This window comes from Cryptomeria japonica, chromosome 4 (assembly GCF_030272615.1).
Source record: "Cryptomeria japonica chromosome 4, Sugi_1.0, whole genome shotgun sequence".
Lineage (NCBI taxonomy): Eukaryota > Viridiplantae > Streptophyta > Pinopsida > Cupressales > Cupressaceae > Cryptomeria > Cryptomeria japonica.
Window position 1 is genome coordinate 162,683,868 of NC_081408.1, and position 23,073 is coordinate 162,706,940.

Genomic DNA, 23,073 nt, shown 5'->3' on the forward strand with positions numbered 1-23,073 from the left:
ATTTTTTAGCATATTTTGGAGGGAGTTTTTCAGATTGACAGGAATAGAGTTGAATCATAGCACCAGCTATCATCCCCAAACCGATGCGCAGACGGAAATAGTGAATAAATGGATTGAAGGTTATCTTCGTAACTATGTAGCTGGACATTAGAAGGTTTGGGATCATTGGTTATATTTGGGTGAATATTGTTATAATACTACCTTTCATATGTCAATTGGTATTTCTCCTTTCAAAGCATCATATGGCTATGATGTCCCCTCTTTTCTTGACCTTGCTTTTGAACAGAGCAATGTACCTAAAACTCGTGATTGGCTTCTAGAAAGCCAAGACATTGTGTCCACTCTTAAGGAAAATTTGCAATGTGCTCAAAATCAATAGAAAATCTATGCAGATAAAAAAAGAGTTGAACGCCATTTTGAAGTGGGAGATTTGGTATTTCTCAGGTTGCAACCTTATCGGCAATCTTCTCTCAAGCGTAGTGGGTCTGAAAAATTAAAACCTCTGTTTTATGGTCCCTATCAGGTAGTCCGGAAGATTGGTACAGTTGCCTATGAACTTGATTTACAAGTGGATAGTAAGATACACAATGTATTTCATGTGTCATGTCTTAAGAAGGCCCTAGGACAGCAAGTGTCCGTGTCTGAAGATTTAACTCTTTTGAATGATGAAGGGAAGCTCGAAATGATACCAGAAGTAATTCTTGAAACACGGGACAGGAAACTGCGGAATAAAATCATCAGAGAATATCTCATCAAATGGAAAAATTTGCCGCAGGACGATGCCACCTGGGAAAATGAAAGAGTTTTGGAGTTGCTTGAGGGCAAGCAACACGAGGCAGGGGAGACTGTCATGTCCCCCTAATATATGAATAATGAAAGTATCGAATATATTAATTAGTTTATATAAATGTATAAATTTCCCCATTCATTTGTATAAATAATTAATATTTACATGTATTTGCTTACAACCGTAATTAACTCTAACTATTACGGGATTCTCAACTAATTGATGACAATAAAAGGAGGGGTGACACCCGAAGGGAGACATGGAGTTTTGATAAAACAAATCGTGGAAGAATTTACAAAAGTCTGCGGGTGTTAATAAACATTCCAGAATTGTTTGAGCCTTTCATCAGTCTCTTAGACTGGCCTATTGGTCTAACAGAGCGGAAGAACCATTGGAAGCCCATTATTAAGTTCCTATAAAACCTGCGGTGAACGTACCTTTGCAAATTTCAAATCGCACCATGCAGCGGAATGTATAAGAGGTGAAATCGCGGAGAACGGTGTCTAACATATTGTTCACACGAAGCTACTAGAGCACGAGAACTCATTCCGTCATCGGCCTTCTGCATTCCGAACACAAGTCTCACATAGCATTGCGGGGATACATTCTATCAAAGCATAGTAGATACTAAACATTCCGCTCATGTAAACAAGACCCGATATTGGGTGAGTTTCTATCGTCCCTTGCAAACGCGTTGGCAGACGCGTTTTATTCCAATATAGCGGGAGTATGGGTAGAGGGAGTATATCGATGTAGCAGAGATAACACACTGTGGAGCAACAGAATCAATAGCATTGTGAACGTAGAAGGGATTTCACAGAGACTGTGTAAGCAACACAGAATTCAGCAAATCTGGGTTTTCTATAGGCTCAAAGCGGATCCATACTGCGATGGTCAACAGCACAAGCATAGCATCAAAGTATAGAGCGGTTGACAAGTGCACTATGTATACATATTTTTTTTTATTAATGAATATCCAGTTCAACCAATTGTTGAAGTAATAGCAAGTATGATTATTTAGTTCTGTCAATTATTGAAGTAATCCCTACTTGAATGCTATTCATTGTTCTGCCATGTCTCACTGGCTGTAATGGAAAAGACGTTGCTAATAAAAAGGATTAATATCTAAAAATAATTAAGAAATTTTACATTTTCACTAGGGATGATGATTTCCTCATTATTGATTTTAAAGAGGCCATGAAAAGAGAGTTTGAAATGACAAATTAAGGTCTCTTGAGGTATTTTCTAGGCATAGAAGTAAAACAAATGCATGATGGTATATTTATCTCTCAATAAAAATATGCAAATGAGATCTTGAAAAGATTTAGAATGCAAGATAACAAACCTGCACCAACAACAACAGCCATAAGTTTTGAATTGAGCAAGGAAGATTGCAGCAGCAATGTGAATCCGACCATGTACAAGAGTTTGGTTGGAAGTTTAATGTATTTAACAGCAACTAGGCCTGATATATTGCATGCAGTGAATCTAATTTCTAGATTTATGGAGACTCCAAATGACACCCATTGACAAGCGGATAAGAGAACACTGAAATATGTGAATGGCAACAAGGGATATAGCATTTTGTACACTGCAGCATATGATTAAGGGTTGGTTGGTTACATGGATGGTGATTGGGCAGGAAATGTGGATGATAGGAAGAGCACATCTAGATATGTGTTTCAATTGGGTTTGGGTGTAATCTCATGGGCTTCTAAGAAGCAACCCATTATTGCCCTACCTACAGCTAAGACTGAGTATATAGCAGCAAATGCAGTAGCATGTCAAGCTATTTGGCTGAGAAGAATCTGAGTAGATTTCAAAGATGATCAAGAATATGGAACAACAATTTTTTGTGACAATATTTCACTAATTGCTTTGACAAAAAATCCTATGTTTCATGGAAGAAGCAAGCACATTGAAATCAAGTATCGTTTTATCAGAGAGAGTTGAAAATGGTGAAATTAATATGGAGTTTTGCAAGTCTAAGCAGCAGCTAGCAGACAGTTTCACCAAGCCATTGACCAGGGACAATCTTGAACGCCTAAGAATTAATTTGGGCATGGTTGATTTGGATCAGGAATGATCTTGTTTGATCAACTTTGATGGATCAGGACAAAGTGGGAGTGCTGGGATTTTAAATTTCAAATTGTTGTCCTAGCCTCCTTCCTCCCTAACGTTGCCACCTACCTGTCAGGAGTAAATGCTACCTAAAGCAACCTGCAACAAGTAACCTGCGGGTTGGAAGATTGTTTTGTAGACATTGGGATTTTCCCTCTGTTGGTGTTTGTTTTATCATCTACCAAACATTAGGATAGGATACCCGAAGGCATTCCATCCTCTCCTGAAAAATCACTACTGATTCCAAGGTCTATATGTGCGAACAAGCGACTTTAGTGGAATAGCTTCTTGGGTAGTGTATACTGAAATTTCAAGGGGGACTTACGTTGACAAGTATCTTGAACTGCTGAACTTAGATGGATTTGGCAATTTTAGGCTCTTCTTCTTTTTTGGGGATTTTCTGGGGATTTAGACTTTCAAAAGAAAGGGAAAAAGGGACAGGGTTTGAGAAGACTAATCTAATCCTACGAATTCTGGAGACGATATCGACTGGGTGCTCTCGAGAAACCAAACCTTGCTTCGCCACACTAGGGACAACTACACAAGGCCGGTGCAATCTTCAATGGGTTGTGCTTATGATCGAGATGTTGGGATGCACAGGGGATGGGCTCAGACTAACTTTGCACGGTAGAATGGAAATCATCCATTTACCAAAAGTATGAGCAGAGATACACCATCAATTGACACTTATCAAATCCTTCATTCAAATTAACAACAATGAAAGCAAATCTAAATTAATTCTAACTAAGTGTTGAGGCAATTGAAACCATGCAAATCATTCAAATAATAGAAATTACAAAGCAGCGCACATGCAATATATTATCTGGAAATGATCTTAAGCAACAATGCATCAAAAACCTCACACTCTCCAAATGAGAGGAGGCAACCTTATATAATTTTTCAAAATGAATGAATGGTCAAGATCAAACAGCGATCAAGGGCCAAGACTGAAAGTCTTAAACCCTAATTAGGGTTTCCCAAAATACTATCAGCTCAAACAAATGAAAGAGTGACACGTGGCGCAGCTACTAATTTCACTGAGGTGAGTGGCCACTTTCTTCTTTCAGAGATTCAACGTATCTGGACACAATGAGCTTGACCTCCTCCATGTTGACACTTGGCAAACCGCTAATCTGGAAGTCGATGATGTCCACATCATCGATACATGTGGCAAGGATGCCTTCCCACTCAACTGCTTGGATGAGGAAGTTCTCATCGATGGAGAGGAAGTTTGCAATCTTTGAAAGATCGCCTTTGTCAATCATCCCTGAATCCTTGAAGAAGCTTGCCTGAATCCTGGCTCTCAGGTTCTCTGCTTGTAAATGCTTCTCCCTTAGGCTTTCCTTCTTCTAGATCTCTGACGCCACACGGAATACCTTGCCCAGGATCTCTCTAACACTTGCCTCTGTCTCAAAGCACTTAGTCTCGGATTTCTTCAAAACCTCAATCCGAGTGACCAGAGTATAGTACCATGTGCTGAAGTCGTACCTGTCTCCTGTCTGTATGATGCCTGCATCCACTAAGCTTCTCTTCGACATGCCTCAGATAACCTTCAGATGAGGGAGTATTTCATTCTGAATTTCATCCACTTCTTCCCAATTGGAGGCTAGATCCTAAATACGATCAATCAATAAAGAAGCTGACTCATGTGCCGATACTAAGTTTTCTACCAGTGTGTCAGCACGCACCAAAGCGTCTGAAATCCACTCCTTTGCTTGAGTGTACAAGCCCTTCATATCATCATAGTCTTTCATTGATCCCTGCTGAAGAGGCTGTGGCGGAGTAGCCGGGACCTCACGGTTGAGTGAGCTGGTAAGATGGAGAACATACTTCTTCCACTGTTGGTTCTCTCCTTCAACCTTCTTCCTCTTTTCTCTTTCATAAGCTAGACTCGTCTTTAGAACGTTGCAGGAGTCGTCAAAATATTGGACCTCTTGGTCCTGGGTGGGCTTACCTAGCTCTATGGTGGTAACCTTGTAATCATCAGCGGTGACATTGTCCCTAGTCTTCCCTTCTTTGGGCACCGCTATTTGGACTGTCCTGAATCCTGCACTGTCTCTCTGAATTAGGGAAAACTTCCTGGCAGGTTTGGGTGGTTTAGCTATAGTGGGTTCATTCACCTTCTCCAAAAATGTTGCGGTGACCTCCTCGTTGCGGGCCTCCTTGGGAACCTTGGCCTTTATCCTTTCTCTCAGCCAATCTAGAATGGTTGATTGCTCTACAGTGTTCCGATCAAACTCGTCATCTGCCTCTCCTGGATTTGCTAGTATGCCATCCAAGAAGACTATAGGTGCTTCAGTTTGCTCTCTGTCTGGACTTTAGAAGACCTCTTCTACTACTTCCTTAACTCGCTGGGAAAGCACTCTTACTTCATCATCAATCACACAGATGTTCATCTCTTGCTCCCCAGTTGCACTCTGATCGGGCGCAATGGAAGCAGCACTTAGCATGGAGTGCCCTTCGCTGGACTCTCTTCTCTCACCTACAACCCTTTTCCCTGTGACCTTTGTGGAGCTTCCAACCAACTCCTTCCTCTTTCGAGACCCAACACTTTCTGGATTTCAAACATCACCAGCAAAGGTACAAGGATTGACGGACAGAGTATCATCTACTCCCATTAATTCATAAGTCAAGGTCACACCTTTGGCCTTCAACTGTTTTGTCTCTTCAGACGCCCACCACCTTGAATACTCAACCACTGACCTCATGAGGTCTGCTAGATCTGATTTCTCTCCCTCTGTCCAATCTATTAAAACTAAGGGTTCATTTTTCATCTTTTCAAAGCCGGGTTGCTTAAGTTCTAGGCTTTCTTCTACCTGATCAGCAACTCTGAATACTTTTGTTGCTCTCATCATATTCAAAGCGATTCTTGACCAAAATCTCTTCCTAATCTCGAAGCTATCGGCTGCATTAGCCCAGTAGTCTTCTAAATCCAGTCTGTGCTCAAACGTTGTTCCTTCGACCTTCTTTATCCTATGGAATGGATCGAAATTCCTTCTTGCCTTGTATTGATAGAAGGGATACCAGGCCAGCTCCTTCTCAGCGGTTGCAGCAGCTTGTGATGATGGACAGGTTTCTAGCCCATTGCCAATTGTAAGTGAGGACGTTCTTGCCTTCTTCTACTTATCCCTTTGAATCGCTATATACTCCTCCAATTGTCTCACAACCTCGAGGAACACCACTCGGTTGGTAGGGTAAGCTGAAAGCTTGTATGGAGGCCCGGAGAATCCCTGAATTCAGAGGTAAGTGAATTTTGGATATTGGATGTACCAACACCTGAACCGTCCGATGAAGTTCATAGACTCTTGAGAGAGCCTATGGTGCAGGCCACCTTGAAGTATCCGGGTAATGTGCATCAGGAAGGTATCATTCACTCTTTTGAAATGGAATTTCTCCTCCATCTGGAGCTGGGGATAGCAATCATATACTGGAAACTGGTTCTCCTTGTTCCCAACTTCTCCTCTACAAGTGAGACCTATGTACCTGTAGGTCCTGGCCAACGAATAAAACAAGTAAGAACTCATGAAGAAAGTCCCATTCGTCTCCAGGTTCCTCAGTTGGCTGTCTAGGTTGTCGCTGATCATCCGGGCCCAGTCTATCATTTTCACTCCATTGATTATTTCATTAATAAAATAATACATCCAGGGTTCGAATGGAGCTCCTTGAGGATTTCCCATTATTCTATTGAGCAGGACAATCATGTCCCCGATGTCCTCCTTGAAGTATGCTCGCACTAGGCTCTTTCTCTGAAGTTTGGAGGCGCCCTTCCTCGGCTTGTCTAGCCAGGAATGGTTAACTATGGCATCATATTCCTCTAGGTGGTCCTGGTACAGACCGTCAGCTTCGTCCTTTGTCATATACATTGTGTTGTGGTACTCTAGGATCCTAAAGGCTTCTCTGATGGCCTCATCGCTGACATTCGCCAGCACTCTTCCATCAGGTGCAACAATGTCCTTACTGATGGGGTTGTAGTGTTTGGCACATTCGACTACTAGTTCATTGCACTGCATGGTGGGGAGGAAGCCAGCAGCATGCACAATACCACTCTTCATCATCTTTCGCGCAATGGTGGTAGGCACAAGGTTGTCCAGACCAAACATTCGCTTCTTGAATTCCCTCAGATTGATGTGTCCGAGGTTGGTGTCGCTGATGTTCTTCCATTTTGAAGTCATCCTCGACTCGGGAGGAGCATCTTTGTCTACTTGAAATTTCATAATGTCTAGGGCCTACAGACAAACAATGAAATTCTAAATTAGAAAATAATTTGCAAAGTTTCGAAAATAACGGGGCTGCGAAATGGCTAAGTGTTGGAAAATTTTCATTTTATTCCCATACTTAGCCAAAGAATTAGATTTTCACCTCAAAAACCCTCAATCTTAAGGATGGTCGTAGTTACCACCAAGTATCAAAACTTTCACAAAATTTCATACTTAGCCAAAAAAAATGATTTTCTTTCTCCAAAATTTTTGAAAAATATTTATTAAATTCTGGAAAATATTCAGAAAATTCATAATTTTAATTTCACCTCTGACTTGGATATGTAAAGTTTTATTCAATTGCAATAAAAGAACAAATTATAGATGTGAGAATTTTATATGATTATATTGTCTGATAATTTGATTGCTTTTTTGCAGGCTGAAGGAGAGAGATCATTAATATTTTTATATGTCTTCTCCAAATGATTCATGTTGGGCTTTATATGTTTTAGAAGACCGGTCATGTCTTTTAGACATGACCGATCAAGGCACCTATTGATCGGGGTCTTTCCATATTGCACATCCCGATTTCGGTTATGTTTGGTAACTAACATTTAATACTTAAACACTCGGTTGAAACGGTGTTAGTTATGATGCTTTGTTAATGGCCCGATTATAAATGTTTATCGGTATGAACTAAACCTAATAACAAATAGCATTTAGATCGACGCTTAACTATGTTAAGCAAGTCGTCGATCTAATCCATCTTTATCCAATGCCAGTATCATAATCATGATCAATGTTACAATCTGATAAACATATTCAGTTCGGAAAGCATAAATCAGATAATCTAATAACATAGATGAATAAACCATAACAGAATAAAGGAGATTAACGGGTTAGAGAAGTCTTTATCTTGCAGAAGCTACTAATGCATTAACACTCCCTCTTAGCTTTGGAAGATAGATAAAGTAACCTGCATCACATTTCTCTTTCATAACCAAAATAATGTTAGTCTCCAAGAATATATATCATCTATACATATGATATGAAGTACCATCAGGACACAAGATACAAATATAAAACATCACTCTAAGTATGTGACATAGAGTATCACCTAACCATGTGATATAGAAGATTCATCATTTCATTATGACAAGATATCACCTGAACACGTGATATCAGTATTGCCTAAACACGCAATACTACGGATAAACATATGAGGATAGTTAAATTCTCATCTTATCCAGGTTGTGATATGTGCACAAACATTTTATACAAATGTTTTACCACAACACCATCATGGCACATCCATGACATACCAGAGATCGAACATGATAACTGGTTTAGAGAATCATAAGATCGTCAGCTTATGATGTCTGCATACAAGTGTTCATAATCTGAGAGATCGTCACCTCTTAGATATGAACACAAGGGGTGAAACCCAAAATGTCCCAACATGACAAAAGAAGTTTACACATTAAACATCTTATTTACAAAGCAGATTACCTTTCTATCATACCTAAACCTTTTCTGAAGTGATCAATCTTCACTCTGGAAAGAGGTTTGGTCAGAATGTCTGCAGTTTGATCTCTTGTACAAACATATTCTAATTGAATTACATTCCTGACAACCATATCTCGTACATAGTAGTATGGGATCTCAATATGTTTGGACCTGTCATGGAATACTGGATTTACTGAAAGTTTTATGCAGCTCTGATTGTCACAATGAATAATAGTAGGTTTCATAGGTTCTCCAAACAATCCAACAAGCAACTTTCTAAGCCATACTGCCTCTTGGGCAGCCATAGAAGCTGCAATATATTCGGCCTCAGTGGAACTTTGAGCTACAGAAGACTGTTTTCTGCTGATCCAAGATATCATGGCTGAACCTAAACTGAAACAACACCCTGAAGTGCTTTTTCTGTCAGTCACGTGTCCAGCCCAATCTGAATCTGTAAATCCGTGTAGATCTATATCAACTTTCTCATATTTAAGACCAAGGTTTAGGGTACCTTGTAAGTATCTCATAATATGTTTTACTACCACCAAGTGTATCTCCTTAGGTTCACACATAAACTGACTTAGAGCATTAACAGCATAACAGATATTTGGCCTTGTATTTAATAGATACATTAGGGACCCAATCATCTGCCTGTACTAAGTAGGATCAGTGGACTGTGATTCTGCTGCTGCTTCTTTAAGTTTATGTAAGTTGGTTTCCATAGGAGAGGTCATGGGCCTACAGTTTAGCATTCTGAATCTCGTCAAAATGTCCAAGGTGTACTTTCCTTAGTTTAGTACAATATTATTGGAATTCTGCCATACTTCTAACCCTAGGAAGTAATGAAGTAGTCCCAAGTCCTTCATATCAAATTTTGTGGATAGATCTTTCTTGCATTGATCTATAAGGTGATCATCTCCTGTGATTAATAGGTCATCAACATATAAAATCAATATTAGCATATCACCTTTATTTCTTTTGTAGTAGAGATTAGGATGTGCATCATTTTTAGTGAAACCTAGTTTTGAGAGATAGGTGTCAATTCTTTCATACCAGACCTTGGGAGCCTGTTTGAGCCCATAGAGAGCTTTCTTAAGTTTACATACATGAGACTCTGCATTATGAATTTCAAACCCTTCAGGTTGCTCTAGGTAGACTTCTTCTGAGATCTCACCATTTAAAAATGTTGTCTTAACATCCATCTGGTGTACCTTCCATCCCTTTGCTTTTGCAATGGCTAGTACAGCTCTTACCGATGTATATCTGGCAACAGGTGCAAATGTTTCTTCATAATCTATTCCTTCCCATTGTGAGAACCCTCTAGCTACAAATCTGGCCTTGTGTTTTTCAATACTGCCATCTGTAGCATGTTTGATCTTGAAAAGCCATTTAGATGAAACAACAGATTTCTTAGTTGGCATAGGAACAATCTCCCAAACATCATTCTTCATAATGGATTGATACTCTTCAAACATGGCATCCTTCCATACTTGATGTTCAAGTGCATCTGATACATTGTTCGGTTCAACTTTAGAGAGATCATTCATAAGGGCAACATAGCTAGTGAATTTATTAGGCCTTTTACTTTCCCTGAAGGTTCCTGAAGGAGCAACAAAGTTCTGAGCTTCTGTTACAGTCTTGTTGGCCCATAGTAGTCTTTTCTTGAGTTTTTCTCTAGGTGGGTTTTGAGTTTCACCTATAGTCTCCTCAGGATTCTCCTTCTGAAGCTCAGGAGTAGGATCTTCGTCTATGTTAGGAGTAGGGATATAGATTTCAGTTTCTATTGTACTTTGGGCTCTTTTGAAGGCTAAGTCTTCTTCAAAGATTACATCCCTACTAAGTTCAATATTTCTTTGACCTTGTATATAAATTCTATAGGCTTTGGATGTTTCACTATATCCTACAAGTATTCCCCTTTTTCCAAAAGGTTCTAGTTTTAGTCTTTTCTCTTTAGGTACATGTATATAGACAGGACACCCAAATATCCTAAGGTGGCTGATATCTGGCTTTATTTTGGTGAAGACTTCCTCAAGAGTTTTATCTTCAAGGTGGGAGTGAGGACATCTGTTTTGTATATATACCGCAGTGCTAGTTGCTTCTGCCCAAAGTTTGATATTTAGATTTTGATCAAGGATCATGGCTTTGGCAGCTTCTACAATAGTCCTATTTTTCCTCTCAGCTACCCCATTTTGTTGAGGATTATAAGGTATTGTTAACTCCCTCTTAATCCCTGCATTTTTACAAAAATCTTTAAATAATTCTGAAGTATATTCCCCCCCATTGTCAGTTCTTAGGGTTTTAATTTTATTTCCTGAGTAGTTCTCCGTTAGTGATTTGAATTCTTTAAACCTATTGAGGATCTCTTCTAATTCTTTACATTTCAGAAAGTAGATCCAAGTTTTCCTAGAGTAGTCATCAACAAATATTACATAATACAAAAATCCCCCTAGAGAGGGTTCGGACATAGGTCCACATACATCAAAATGAACTAATTCTAATATTTTGCTTGTCTTCCTAGTACTATTTTGGAAGGCACCCTTGGTATTTTTACCTAGGGCACATCCCTTGCACGCCTCTTAATGATATTGCTTCAACTTAGGTAGACCTATGACAAGATTTCCCATAGATGATAAAGCCCTGTAATTCAGGTGGCCTAGTCTTCTATGCCACACCTCATTTGCCTTTGTGGCTTCATGAATTAAGGCTAAGTTGGGCTCTGTGCATAGCTCATACAAATAGCCTTGTCTTTGTCCAATGACTTTAACTTTCTTGATGGTAGAACTTCTCGGCCAAGCCAACACCTTGTTTTCCATGAAGGTCACTCTATATCCATTATCCTCTAGTGCTGATATGGAGACTAGATTTCTTTTGATGTCGGGGACATATAGTACTCCTTCAAGTTGCAATGACATGCCTGTCTTTAATTTGATGATGCAGGTTCCAATTCCTCTGACTGGATGTGAGGAATCATCTTCAATGGTCACTTCCTCATCATTCTCCTCTATCATGGCGTCTAGCACTTCTCTAAAACCGGTAATGTGTCTAGATGAACCACTGTCGATCACCCATGAGTTAGACTTGTTTGTTGTATGGCTTGTGAGTGCTGAGTAGAGGACATAGTTCTCGAAGTCATCTTCCCTTTTGGATTTTCCTACTTTGACAAATGTGGCTTGTTTGGCTCTCTCCGGACATTTCGCAACATAGTGTCCGAATTTGTCACACCTATAACATTGAATATGTGATAGGTCTTTCTTTGGAGTGTTCTTGCCTTGATGACTTTTTCTTTTCCTAAATTGCTTCTTCCTACTTTTCTTATTTGTGTTAGTATTTAGGACTTGAAGGTCTTCGTCTATGTTCTTTTGTTTTATTCCAATTTTGTTCAATCTCGACTCTTCTTGGAGACAATCATCTTTTAACCTTTCAAAATTAGGATATTTGGACCTTGCACTAATGCCTTGGACAAATGTACTCCATCCACTGGGCAACCCATCTAGAGCAATGAGTGTTAATTCTTTACTCTGGATCTCATAATCAAGGGTTGCAAGTTCATCTCTTAGGGTTGATATTCGCATGAAGTAGGAGTTGATTGTCTCCCCTTTGTTCATCGTGATATGATTTATCTCTCGTTTCAATGCCAAAGTACGACTTGCATTTGATATCTCAAATGTCCTTTCAAGTGCTTTGAACATTTTGTAAGTCATCTCTTGTTTCTTTATGATGGGCATTATGTTGTTTCTTAACCCATCAACTATTATTTTAATAGCCTTTTCATTTCCCTCAATCCATGTTGTTTTGTCGGGTTCATTCTCGGGTGCTGCACTTTCAATTTGAACATATGAATCAACTTTGTTTTCTCTCAAAATCATTTTGATTCTAAACTTCCAAGCTAAGAAATCATCGCTACCTCCGAGTCTATCTTCGAATCTAATAGCGCTGGCCATTTTGGAAATGTGATGTAATATATAATTTTGTTCTTGAATTATTCAAAAATTGAATAGCCTCAAATTTGATTAGCCTCACTCTGGAACCATGTAAAGTTTTATTCAATTGCAATAAAAGAACAAATTATATATGTGAGAATTTTATACGATTATATTGTCTGATAATCTGATTGTTTTGTTGCAAGCTGAAGGAGAGAGATCATTAATATTTTTATATGTCTTCTCCAAATGATTCATGTCGGGCTTTATATGTTTTAGAAGACCGGTCAATAGATGGCTTGACCAGTCATGTCTTTTAGACATGACCGATCAAGGCACCTATTGATCGGTGTCTTTCCATATTGCACATCCCGATTTCGGTTATGTTTGGTAACTAACATTTAATACTTAAACACTCGGTTGAAACGGTGTTAGTTATGATGCTTTGTTAATGGCCGATTATAAATGTTTATCGGTATGAACTAAACCCGATAACAAATAGCATTACATATGCTATCGGGTTATTAGCCCGATAGCATTTAGATCAACGCTTAACTATGTTAAGCAAGTCGTCGATCTAATCCATCTTTATCCAATGCCAATATCATAATCATGATCAATGTTACAATCTGATAAACATATTCAGTTCGGAAAGCATAAATCAGATAATCTAATAGCATAGATGAATAAACCATAACGGAAAAAAGGAGATTAACGGGTTAGAGAAGTCTTATCTTGCAGAAGCTACTAATGCATTAACAGGATAGAAGTAAGGCTAGAATTTTCTCCAGAATACTCAAAAAATTCAGAAAAGTTTAGATAATTCTTCCTTGTACTAGTTGCCTTTCTCCAAAAATCTATAAAACTTTTGTTAAAAAAGTTATCTAACTTCTAGCAAAAGCTTTCTCCAGATGATCTTCAGACTGAAATACTTCACTAAGCTCTCCTTAGTAACTTTGAACTTCTTGGTGTAATAATGAAGTTGATAATGAAGCATTTGTAGACAAGGTTAAATCTTCAAGTAGAAACCCTTAAAATCATCCAACTCATAATTCTAATTTTAACTTTCATGTTTCTCAGTTTTAAGAAAATATCTCAAAAAAACTTTCCATTTTGATTTAATATCTCAATAATCTTCCAATATTCTTTTCAAAAAAAGCTTTCCATTTATTATTTAAGTTTGAAAATATTCAATAATCCTTAGATATTTTCTTCCAAAAAAAACTTTCCATTTTGGATTTAACTTCGAAATCTCTGTGGATTTTCGCATATCGCTCAAGCTTGTTGACTTTGCTTGACTTTTCATGTGTAGGCGGACTTTTAATGGGTTGTCTTCATCTTCTTCGAATTTTGGCGGACTTCCCTTGCTTCTCCAAGGTATGGCGAAGTTTTGACTTCCTTCCCCTTAGTCTTCCTAACCTATGGCGAACTTTAGAGGCTCTTCCTACCTTGGGCAGACTTTTGAAGAGGCTCCTACATGGCTTCCTAGGCAGACTTCGAACACATCCCCTAGGCGGACTTCTAAGACATCTCCATGCAAGGCGGACTTTGGTGTGTTGGCCATCATGGCCTCTTCAACACATGGCGAACTTTGGAGGTTGCTCCCACCTTGGTCGGACTTTGGTAGCTTCTCCACCTTGGGCGGACTTTGGAGGTTCCTCCACCTTGGGCGAACTTTGGAGGCTCTTCCCTATGTGAAGATCTTGGGCGGAGTTATGAAGGTCTTCCACATGTTTTGCTAGGGACACCAAGGGCTACTAAGACATGGCGGAGTTTTGGTGGGTCTCTCCAAGGGCGGACTTTAAGCAAGGCTCCCACATGGCGGACTTTGGACTTGGCTCCATGCAAGGCGGAGTTTGGTGGCATCTCCCATGGCGGACTTTAGGCTTTACCCTTAGGAGCCCACACACACACGGCGAAGTTTGAACCCACTCCTTGGGCGGATTTTGGCGAGTCCTCTAGCTTGGGCGGACTTTAAACAAGGCTCCTACATGGCCTAGGTGGACTTTGAAGACCACTCCCTAGGTTTCTTCAAGACAATGGCGGACTTTGGAGTGTTGGCCATCATGGCCTCTTCAACACATGGCAAACTTTAGGAGGGTCTTCTCTTCATGGCCTCCCGCATCATGGTGGAGTTTGAACCTGCAACAATACTTCAAAAACCCTTGTTAGCCAAACTTAGAAGAATTTTCAAAGAAATTTCAAAATTCACAGCTTAATCAAATTTAACCGGATTAACTTGAAATTTGGAATCCATGCCTAGGTGGATCATCTGAAGCAGCAAAAAGCCTAAAATCTAGGGATTTAGCTTTTTTAGGTCAAAACTTGGAATTTTCGAGTTCCGATCGAAGCTAGTCAGTGGTGCAAGTGTAAACCCTGGGTTCGCATCCCAAAAAAAGCAAAAAGCCTACATCCCTAAAAAATAGGGAAAACTTTATACAAATAGCCATACCGGGGATTGGGCTAAAAATGCCAAAAACGAAACTTCCTAAAAAATAGGAAAAAGCAAAAAAAGCAAACTTTCTAAAAATAGAAAGTTGTCCAAATTCGTCCAAATCAATTGCGATCTTCGTCCTTTGGCCTCTCTAAGCACTCTGGTGGTGTTCGCATTCCGGAATCACATAATTTGCAAAAACTAACTTTCAATCATCAGGGCCTGAAATGCTCTGAACTGGACAAGGCTTGGTGAAACTGCAGCAAAAGGTCATAGGACACTAACAAAACCCTAGAAAGCAGGAAAAGAGAGGGTCCCCATTTGCAATGGGGCGATGTGTGGAAAAGGTCACAACACCCTTCCAGTTGCTCCTAACATTGCAACAGCAACAACTCTTTTGACAGTGAATTTAATTGGGTAAGTTAATTTAAATTTTGAAATTGTGTGGAAAAATTGAATGGACAGCATATGACAAAAGGAATATTCCCCACATTCAAGTTGAAAAAGTCAGTTTTTGCAACAGCAGTAGGGAATGTTTTGTGTGCACTCTAAGTGATTCAATGGGATGCAGCAGCAGTTGTTTGATTATTTGTGTTGAGAGCAGTGATTGCTCCAGGTGTTGAAGCTCCAAGTGAGCAATCGGTAACAAAGCTCAAAGAAGCTCCAAGTCTCAAATGTTTGGGTGCAGCTCCAGAATGCTGCAAGCATTGTAACCAATTAGTTAGTTTTTTCCGAGTTTGTTTACTTTTGTAATAGTTGTTTCCGCTTATTAATTGAAAGCAAGAAGGAACTTGCATGTCTCCAGCCTATATATTGTCTCTTTGGTTTTTGTATTCCATTGTGCATTGCCAGTGATTGGCAAATCTGAGTTGCAGTCTCAGGTTTATTTTGTGTTTCCCAAATTTACCGATTTTAGATTCTTTAACATGATCTAAGAGCGTTTTCTCTGCCCTTTCTAGGGATTTTTAGTTTTATAAGTGTTTTGACACCAAAAAGCATAATATGTCAACCTCCCCATACTCGATCCAAGCAATTATTGATGTCAATAGGTTTTATCTCCCAACAAGCCCCCATTCCTTTTGCATTTTGGTTTTGGCACCTGATCTTTTCAGACTCCATTCCCAATCATACAAGCTCCTTTTTGTGAGCAAATTTTCTGATTTTGGACAGAATTTAATAAGCTTCATAGTGATATAGGCAATTTTTTATTTTGGTGTCTAGCTTTTCAAGAACTTACGTTTTGGTAAGCTTTAATCGCAACTAACACTTTAAAACAAACTCTAGGTTATAACAACAAAATTTAGCGTACATCTTTGAGATGTGAAAAGATAACAAAATTGATTATACACAATCACAATAATAGATTTACCACATATTATGAACCATACCTTTGCCCATAGGTCAAGATTTGTCTCCCAATATCCTCTGTCACAACCATCTGCAAATATGACTTGCTTACTACATAAACAAATACAAATCAACGACTTTCTATTCATTTATTGAATGAATAAATCATAATTTGTTCAAAACCATACCCTTGACTCCAACTTCATCAAAACTGCTGATTTAGTAGAGTTCTTGGCACGATTTAGCTCCACATTGGTCACTTGAAGAGAAAATTCAATATTAGGAAAAACTAAAAACAGGGTTAGGTGTAAACTGTAAATATGAATAACTGACTATAAACCTTGTCCAGGAACTGCAATGGCTAGGAGCTCTCCTGTTGCCAACTCTACAGCTTGCGATACAAAGTCTGAACCCTACAACATTTAAACAAACTGACAATAAGTTATTGAGAAAAATCGAACATCATTTGAAACATTTTACTAAATATCAAACAAAAAATTACAGGCGAACTAATTACTGCCAATACAAAATATACATTATTAATAATTTCTACCAACAAACTTCAGAATTCAATTCACTTTGTTTCAAAACCAAAGTCTTCTACACTGGTTTGTAGTAATTCTTACCATAAGAAGAGAATACACATGAGACATTGTTCTGAATGTTTATTTTATAACAGTCTTGTGGCCATAAAGCAATAGAAAACTTGGCCATCAATAATCAAAAGTAATGGCCACAAAGAACTTTAGGGTGCAGGAAATCAAATAAGGTCGAATAGAATATCAGGAAAGATGTAGCCAATATTAGAAGTTAGAACAGATCTTATTTTCTCCAGGAAATGGCAATAGAAAAACCTGACGTTTTCAAAACGAGTAAATGAGAATGAACCTAATAAGATTACAAGCAAGCATATCAGAATTTAAAATTTTAACTTTCAGCAGGTGGGCTCAGTCCTCAAGTGTTAATCAGCAGTTATCTGAACACTCAAGTTCAAACTAGAACTATCTATCAAATAAGCCATGCAAGAGGGAAATAAATTTATTAAATGCTGGACATTGGTCTAGAATGCTCAATATAAATTAACATTTAATTATCAACGATGGCCAATTGTACATGTATTCTCAAAGATTAAATATTAGAATAACTGAAAATAGCCTTAAAATTACAATATCATACTGATATGCCAAAACAGACAGTAAACATATGCCAGGATAGACTAAAAATTAAACATTATTAGCATCTTTGCCAGGTAAATTACCTTACCGTAGTTGCATAGATGCCAAAAAGACCACTATCATTGTACATGCTCTTGAAAGCACAAAATGATCGTACTTTTCGGTACTGTTTCAGAACTCGACAATCTGTGGTTTCATTACGTTAAATTACAAATTAGGTACCCTAAAACATATCCTAAAAACTCACTAAATTACAATGCCAGCAGAGCTTGAGATGTAGAAAATTAAGGTAATGGTCAAAAGAATAAACAGAAACCGACAAGACCTATTAGTATTCTGCAAAATACTTGGCAGATTAGATTTACATTAACACTCCTTTGTGACATTTTCATGCATGTTTCCTTTAACCTTAATTATTAATATAGCCGAAGCAGCCTGGGAATCAACCATAGGCACTGAAAAAAAAAATTAAAATACAAATATTGTGTATGAATGTAACCGAACTCCTTGATTGCCAAAATTTTAGATCCTACATGTCAAGGTAATAAAGATTTTTCTTTAAAAGAATGGTCAAAATAAATACAAAACGGCTTACATAATCGAGAATGCATCCCTTTGCCAGGCCCACCAAGTGAGAAAGAGGCACCACCCCCCATTAGTGTCTACACATGTAACAAATGAGTAAGAAGATTGCAAAATAAACTTGCTCTAACTTTGCACATACACAACTTACAAATAACCAACAGACTCTATTTCCACAACCAAAAAACAAAAAAACTGCAGTTGTGAACGATATTTGACAATCAGATTACAACAAGAAGCATACTTAAGTCTGAAATTCCACCTGCAAAACTGTTAATGCAATAGCATCCTTTTCATTGTGCAAACCCCCAGGTACCTCGAATGCTAGAACCACATGTGTCGACTGCCAAACAAAAATAAAAACCAGTTGAGCAAAAATACAGAAAATAGATCCAAGGAACTGTTGCTTACCCAGAAAAGAAGCAAATCAACAATGTTATTCAAACTTGAATTTCTCGTATTTCAAGTAATGCAATTCAAGACAATACCCGATAATATGCTTGGCACCTAAAATCACCACCAACATACTCAGATTTTGGCACCTTAGAACAAGGAACATTAGGTAAGTCAGCTAATAGAGGCTCAGCTACAGAGAGCAGTCGTTCGTGATCAACTCCAGAGGCTGCCAAAACCATGCGTGGAGCAGTATAATTCTCCTGTAAATGTGACCATTTCTCAAAGATTGAAACAGCATCCAAAGATACTTATAGCAACAGTACCAAGTACAGAGCTCTTAACACAAAACTGAAGCAAAAAAATTAAAAAGTGTGAAGTGATCCTTCTTTGTTTCTAATATCAAGGAAGTCAGCGTTCAAAAAAAAAAAAAAAGAGAGAGAGAAACAACACTTACAGCAACAAACTCCTCTAAAATTGTACCATTTAATCTTATAATGGCAGATTTGGGTGCCAAGAGAGGATTTTGTAATGCACCAGAATAGCCAGCAGAATGAAGGGCCTCCAGAAGCAAACTTTGTCGATTATTTGAATTTTTTGCAATCTCTGATTTCACTCTTGCTAGCTGCAGCAAATATATGTTAAAACACTAGTCCAAAGAAAAATATATTGAGTTAAAAAGAGAGAAACGTCAATTCTCCATTAGGCTTTCCAAACCTAGAAAATATAGTACATCTAGCAAGCAGCATTGTGAAATACCTGCTGCTCATTATCCTCCCAGTCAAGAAAAACAGGATTTCTCACACTATCAATCAGCAATTCAACCATCTCTGGGACATATGATTTAAGTGCATCGAAAGTATAACCCATCTGTTCTCGGGTTGCAGATGCTGTAACACTTCCTCCAATTGCCTCCACTTCACGAACCAATCGCAAATGACTGCGGTTTCTTGTGGTTTTAAAGGCCATTTGTTTCAGGAGGTGAGTTGCCCCACTTGACAAGGGTGTCTCATATACAGAACCACAATCAACATACAGTCCAATTGATGCTGTGGGACTCTGCTCATCAGATAAATTATTGGAATAAATAATGCGACCATATGAAACAATAGAAACTGAAGATTTAATTTGCCAAATGATATGCAAAAATACTCAAAATAACAGAAACCAAATTAAAATCCAAATGGAGAATAACATACCAATGAGCTTTCTGATGCAACCTTCAGACCATTTGGGAGAGTTGTAATATTTGTCTTTATTGGCTCAATATAATCTGGAAGTGAAGGTGGGAGTTTTACACCTGGCAAAGGAAAATCTAGGGGAGGCAGGCTACTTGATTTGTTTCCTGCAAGCCAGGACAGTAATCTAGTTCCACCATAAGAGCCCTTTGCAGTCTCTTTATCTGTAAAATTTATGATACTTGTAGCAACAGCCCTTCTTCCATATTTCCGGGCCTGTGTATAAAGCCATGAAATAGTATTTGTCATATTCTTCTTATAGAAAGCAATTCTGGACGTGTATGCAAGATTTCACCTTATACCCCAATGGGCAAGCCGCAAAATAGTTGTTATACAATAATATAAAATTTACTGACTTGTTCCATTGCTTCTTGTTTCACCAAATTCCACTTTGGAACTACTAGTTGTGAATGTCATAAAGGATTAATTTGTTCTCAAAAATTAAACTGGAGATAAAAAATTTAGTCAATTCCTAAAATTTTAATAATAGATTCCCCATTTAATGTTATTGTCCCCTCGATTGATAATTGGATCACATAAAAAAATTCAGATAACCTTGAGCAAACAAGACTGCATTTAACAACTATCTAGAACCCTAGATGCAGCTTTAACTTCCACCCTTCAAATTTCCAAACTCATTCATCACAGATATAATTTTCCCAAAAGTTGCTTCACCTTGGAACCCCTGAACTATTTGGTGTATTAATTATACAATTTTCATTTTTCCTACAAATTAAAATAAAAAGTAAAAAGAATACTACACAAACCAGAATTCTCTTTAAGCCACAGCTCAGCATCTCCATCGACAATATGAATTCAATCATCAAATTCTCCTTACGAACAACTGAAATTTAGCAGCATTGAAAAGAGCAACCTAAAATTTGGAAGCAGACAATAAAAGTATCCTAATACAAGAGGTTGCATAAGAATTTCCGATATTTCATAGGGAGATTCATTGTCAACAACAAAACCTTCACAGCAAAGACCTAAGAACCAGAGGCTCTGAAACCCACCTATAAAGCATCAAACCCAGCTTGTCGATATGGGGACAACATAAATGGCAAGCCTGAATAAAAACAACAGTTCCCGTAAATTCTTTGATCTATTCTTGTGCAAATATGGTGTGATTAGCAATTTCAAAGAAAGATTGCGTATCAGCCACATGGCAAGGAGCAAAAGGACTATGATAGCAAGGATCTCGCATACGAAAAATTAAACGGAATGCTAGTGTCACGTTCACCACTTAAATTTTGACTCTTTCAAACAATGTGTCTAACCATATATATTTCAGAAACAGAGAAATGATTTAAAAAGTTATCCTGGTACAAATATAATCTCACTTAAAAAACACCACTCACATAAAAATTAATAAGTTAGAGAGTTCTATAATGAATGGTTTAAAAAGTAAAATATTTGTTAAAATCTTGCACATTAGATATGAAGTGATCTTGATTGTGGGATAAACTCTACATTTAAGTGTACGTGAATTGAGAAATCCACATTATCAAATTTTGTGAACATCATCTTGATACAATAAATACTAAATGAACCAATCATTATCATGAAAAAAGAGTAATACACTTCATAACATATGTAATTGAATCCCCATTAAACGCATAATATATATCTCTTGTACAAACAAAATTATTCAAAAAGCTAAAGAAATGTCAATTTAGAGGCAGTGAAGTAGTTAAAATCAAGAATAAATAATGCAATATGCTTTTAGCGTTGCCTTGGCAATACTCCAGGCAACAGCACTTAGGTTATGTACAGCCAGGTTACTATTTTTCATCAATTTCTTAACAATTATCTTCACCAGATAGTATGTCATCTATAAAGTTTTATTAAAAAAGAGCAAACCAAACCTGTAGATTGCGTAAAAAGAAGGCGTCGGTTTTCAGCATGACTGTTGTTTGTGCAATGGGACTGTGTATATGTTGTATGACTGCAAACCCTACACCTGGTTTTTTCCTCCCACACAGTCAAGGCTAACAATCACCTGCACATCCTAACCAAGCGTGCTCGAGTCCAGCAGTGTATTTTCCCCACCATGTTTTTTCGTAAACCCCATTACTCTATTGTTTATCTTTTTATTTATAAAATGAGAATGTGCTAGTTTGCATGAGGAGATGTATGGGTCAAGTTCATACAATTATGTAAGTTTATATGTTGAAGGGGTTTTTTATTTTTCCCATATAATTATGTAATACAATTTTGAAATATATAAAATATTTAAAAATTTTGAAATATATAAAATATTTGTATCCCATATTTACTTATAGTCAAATGTAATTCTAATTTTGAAAAAATATTAATCAATGATAATTTCTTATATTTCTATGAAATGAATGTAGAAAGAGTTATTTGCTTGTTCATTTATTTCCTTCTTAAATATTGAGAAAAGAAGTTAATGAACTTATATCATAAATGTATGGTTGGTCTTATACAAAAAGTACATATTTTAGAAATCAAAAAAATTGTGTTAAGATAAGGAATTATAGGTGAGAAAAAATAATATTTTTAACATCAAAAATCATGCATTAATATACAAATGTGAAACATGCATCTATGCACTACGAAGTTGTGAATATATTAGGCTTGAATTTCTTTATCTAAAGCATGTAATATGAAGATGGTAATGAATAGTATTGGATTATTGATGGTGTTGTTGGGACTCTTGTTTGCTAGGGTTTGCAAAGGCAAACCCAGGTGACGCGTAGATGGTATTGCTTTCCACTATGGCGAGGGTGAGGATGGGGGATACAGGCGCTCCCCTTGGTCCAAACTAGTTAAGGGTTTTCGCCAACAAGAATGTCTCAGGAGAACGACACTAGGGAATATAAATGCATTTAACAATAGCATCAATAGATCCGCTAGTTGTAATGTAGGACAAGGGAGGTTGGTGAAAGCTACAAAGGGGGATTTGGTGAATGGCATGTATAAAGAGAAACACAGGGATCTTTCAGGGTATTCCGACAGTAGATAGACCAACGATACATCTAGGGGTCGAGATAGCTAACGAAATAAAAGAAAATGAAAAGCATTTCTCTAAGTTGGGCTTAATCGAGAGATTCAAGGGTTATTAGCCAAGTTTGAGTGATCTTCACAAATGGATCACAACTTTCAAGAAACCCATTCTTGAGGGAGATGTCCATATTTTTCCAGGGGCACGGGGTCATTTTGTGGTTATTTTTTATTATGAATCAAACTGGAAGAAGGTCCTCTATGAGTACCAATGGAGTTGGGAGGACAAATTTTTATTGCTCTTGAATCAGTGGTACCTGACCTTCAATCCCACCATGGAATCCTTTGAAAAAGTCCCAATGTGGGTAAGACTTTCATACCTTCCTTTGCAATTTTGGTTTGAATCTTAT

General features: G+C 37.8%; 1 protein-coding gene across 1 annotated transcript in view; it reads right to left on the minus strand.

The window, feature by feature from the left end:
- Window positions 1–21,804, minus strand: part of LOC131068547 (mitochondrial-processing peptidase subunit alpha) — a 104,233-nt gene extending 82,429 nt beyond the window's left edge. Inside the window, exons 1-11 of the mRNA XM_058003753.2 lie at window positions 21,565–21,804; window positions 19,661–19,915; window positions 19,221–19,520; window positions 18,919–19,086; window positions 18,557–18,724; window positions 18,331–18,411; window positions 18,082–18,148; window positions 17,575–17,672; window positions 16,652–16,724; window positions 16,500–16,570; window positions 16,353–16,402 (exon numbers count right to left, since the gene is read on the minus strand). Coding sequence (XP_057859736.2) covers window positions 16,353–16,402; window positions 16,500–16,570; window positions 16,652–16,724; window positions 17,575–17,672; window positions 18,082–18,148; window positions 18,331–18,411; window positions 18,557–18,724; window positions 18,919–19,086; window positions 19,221–19,520; window positions 19,661–19,915; window positions 21,565–21,603 — 1,370 coding nt within the window. The 5' untranslated portion in view covers window positions 21,604–21,804. The remainder of the gene's footprint in view (window positions 1–16,352; window positions 16,403–16,499; window positions 16,571–16,651; window positions 16,725–17,574; window positions 17,673–18,081; window positions 18,149–18,330; window positions 18,412–18,556; window positions 18,725–18,918; window positions 19,087–19,220; window positions 19,521–19,660; window positions 19,916–21,564) is intronic.
- Between the last annotated feature and the right edge of the window lie 1,269 nt (window positions 21,805–23,073).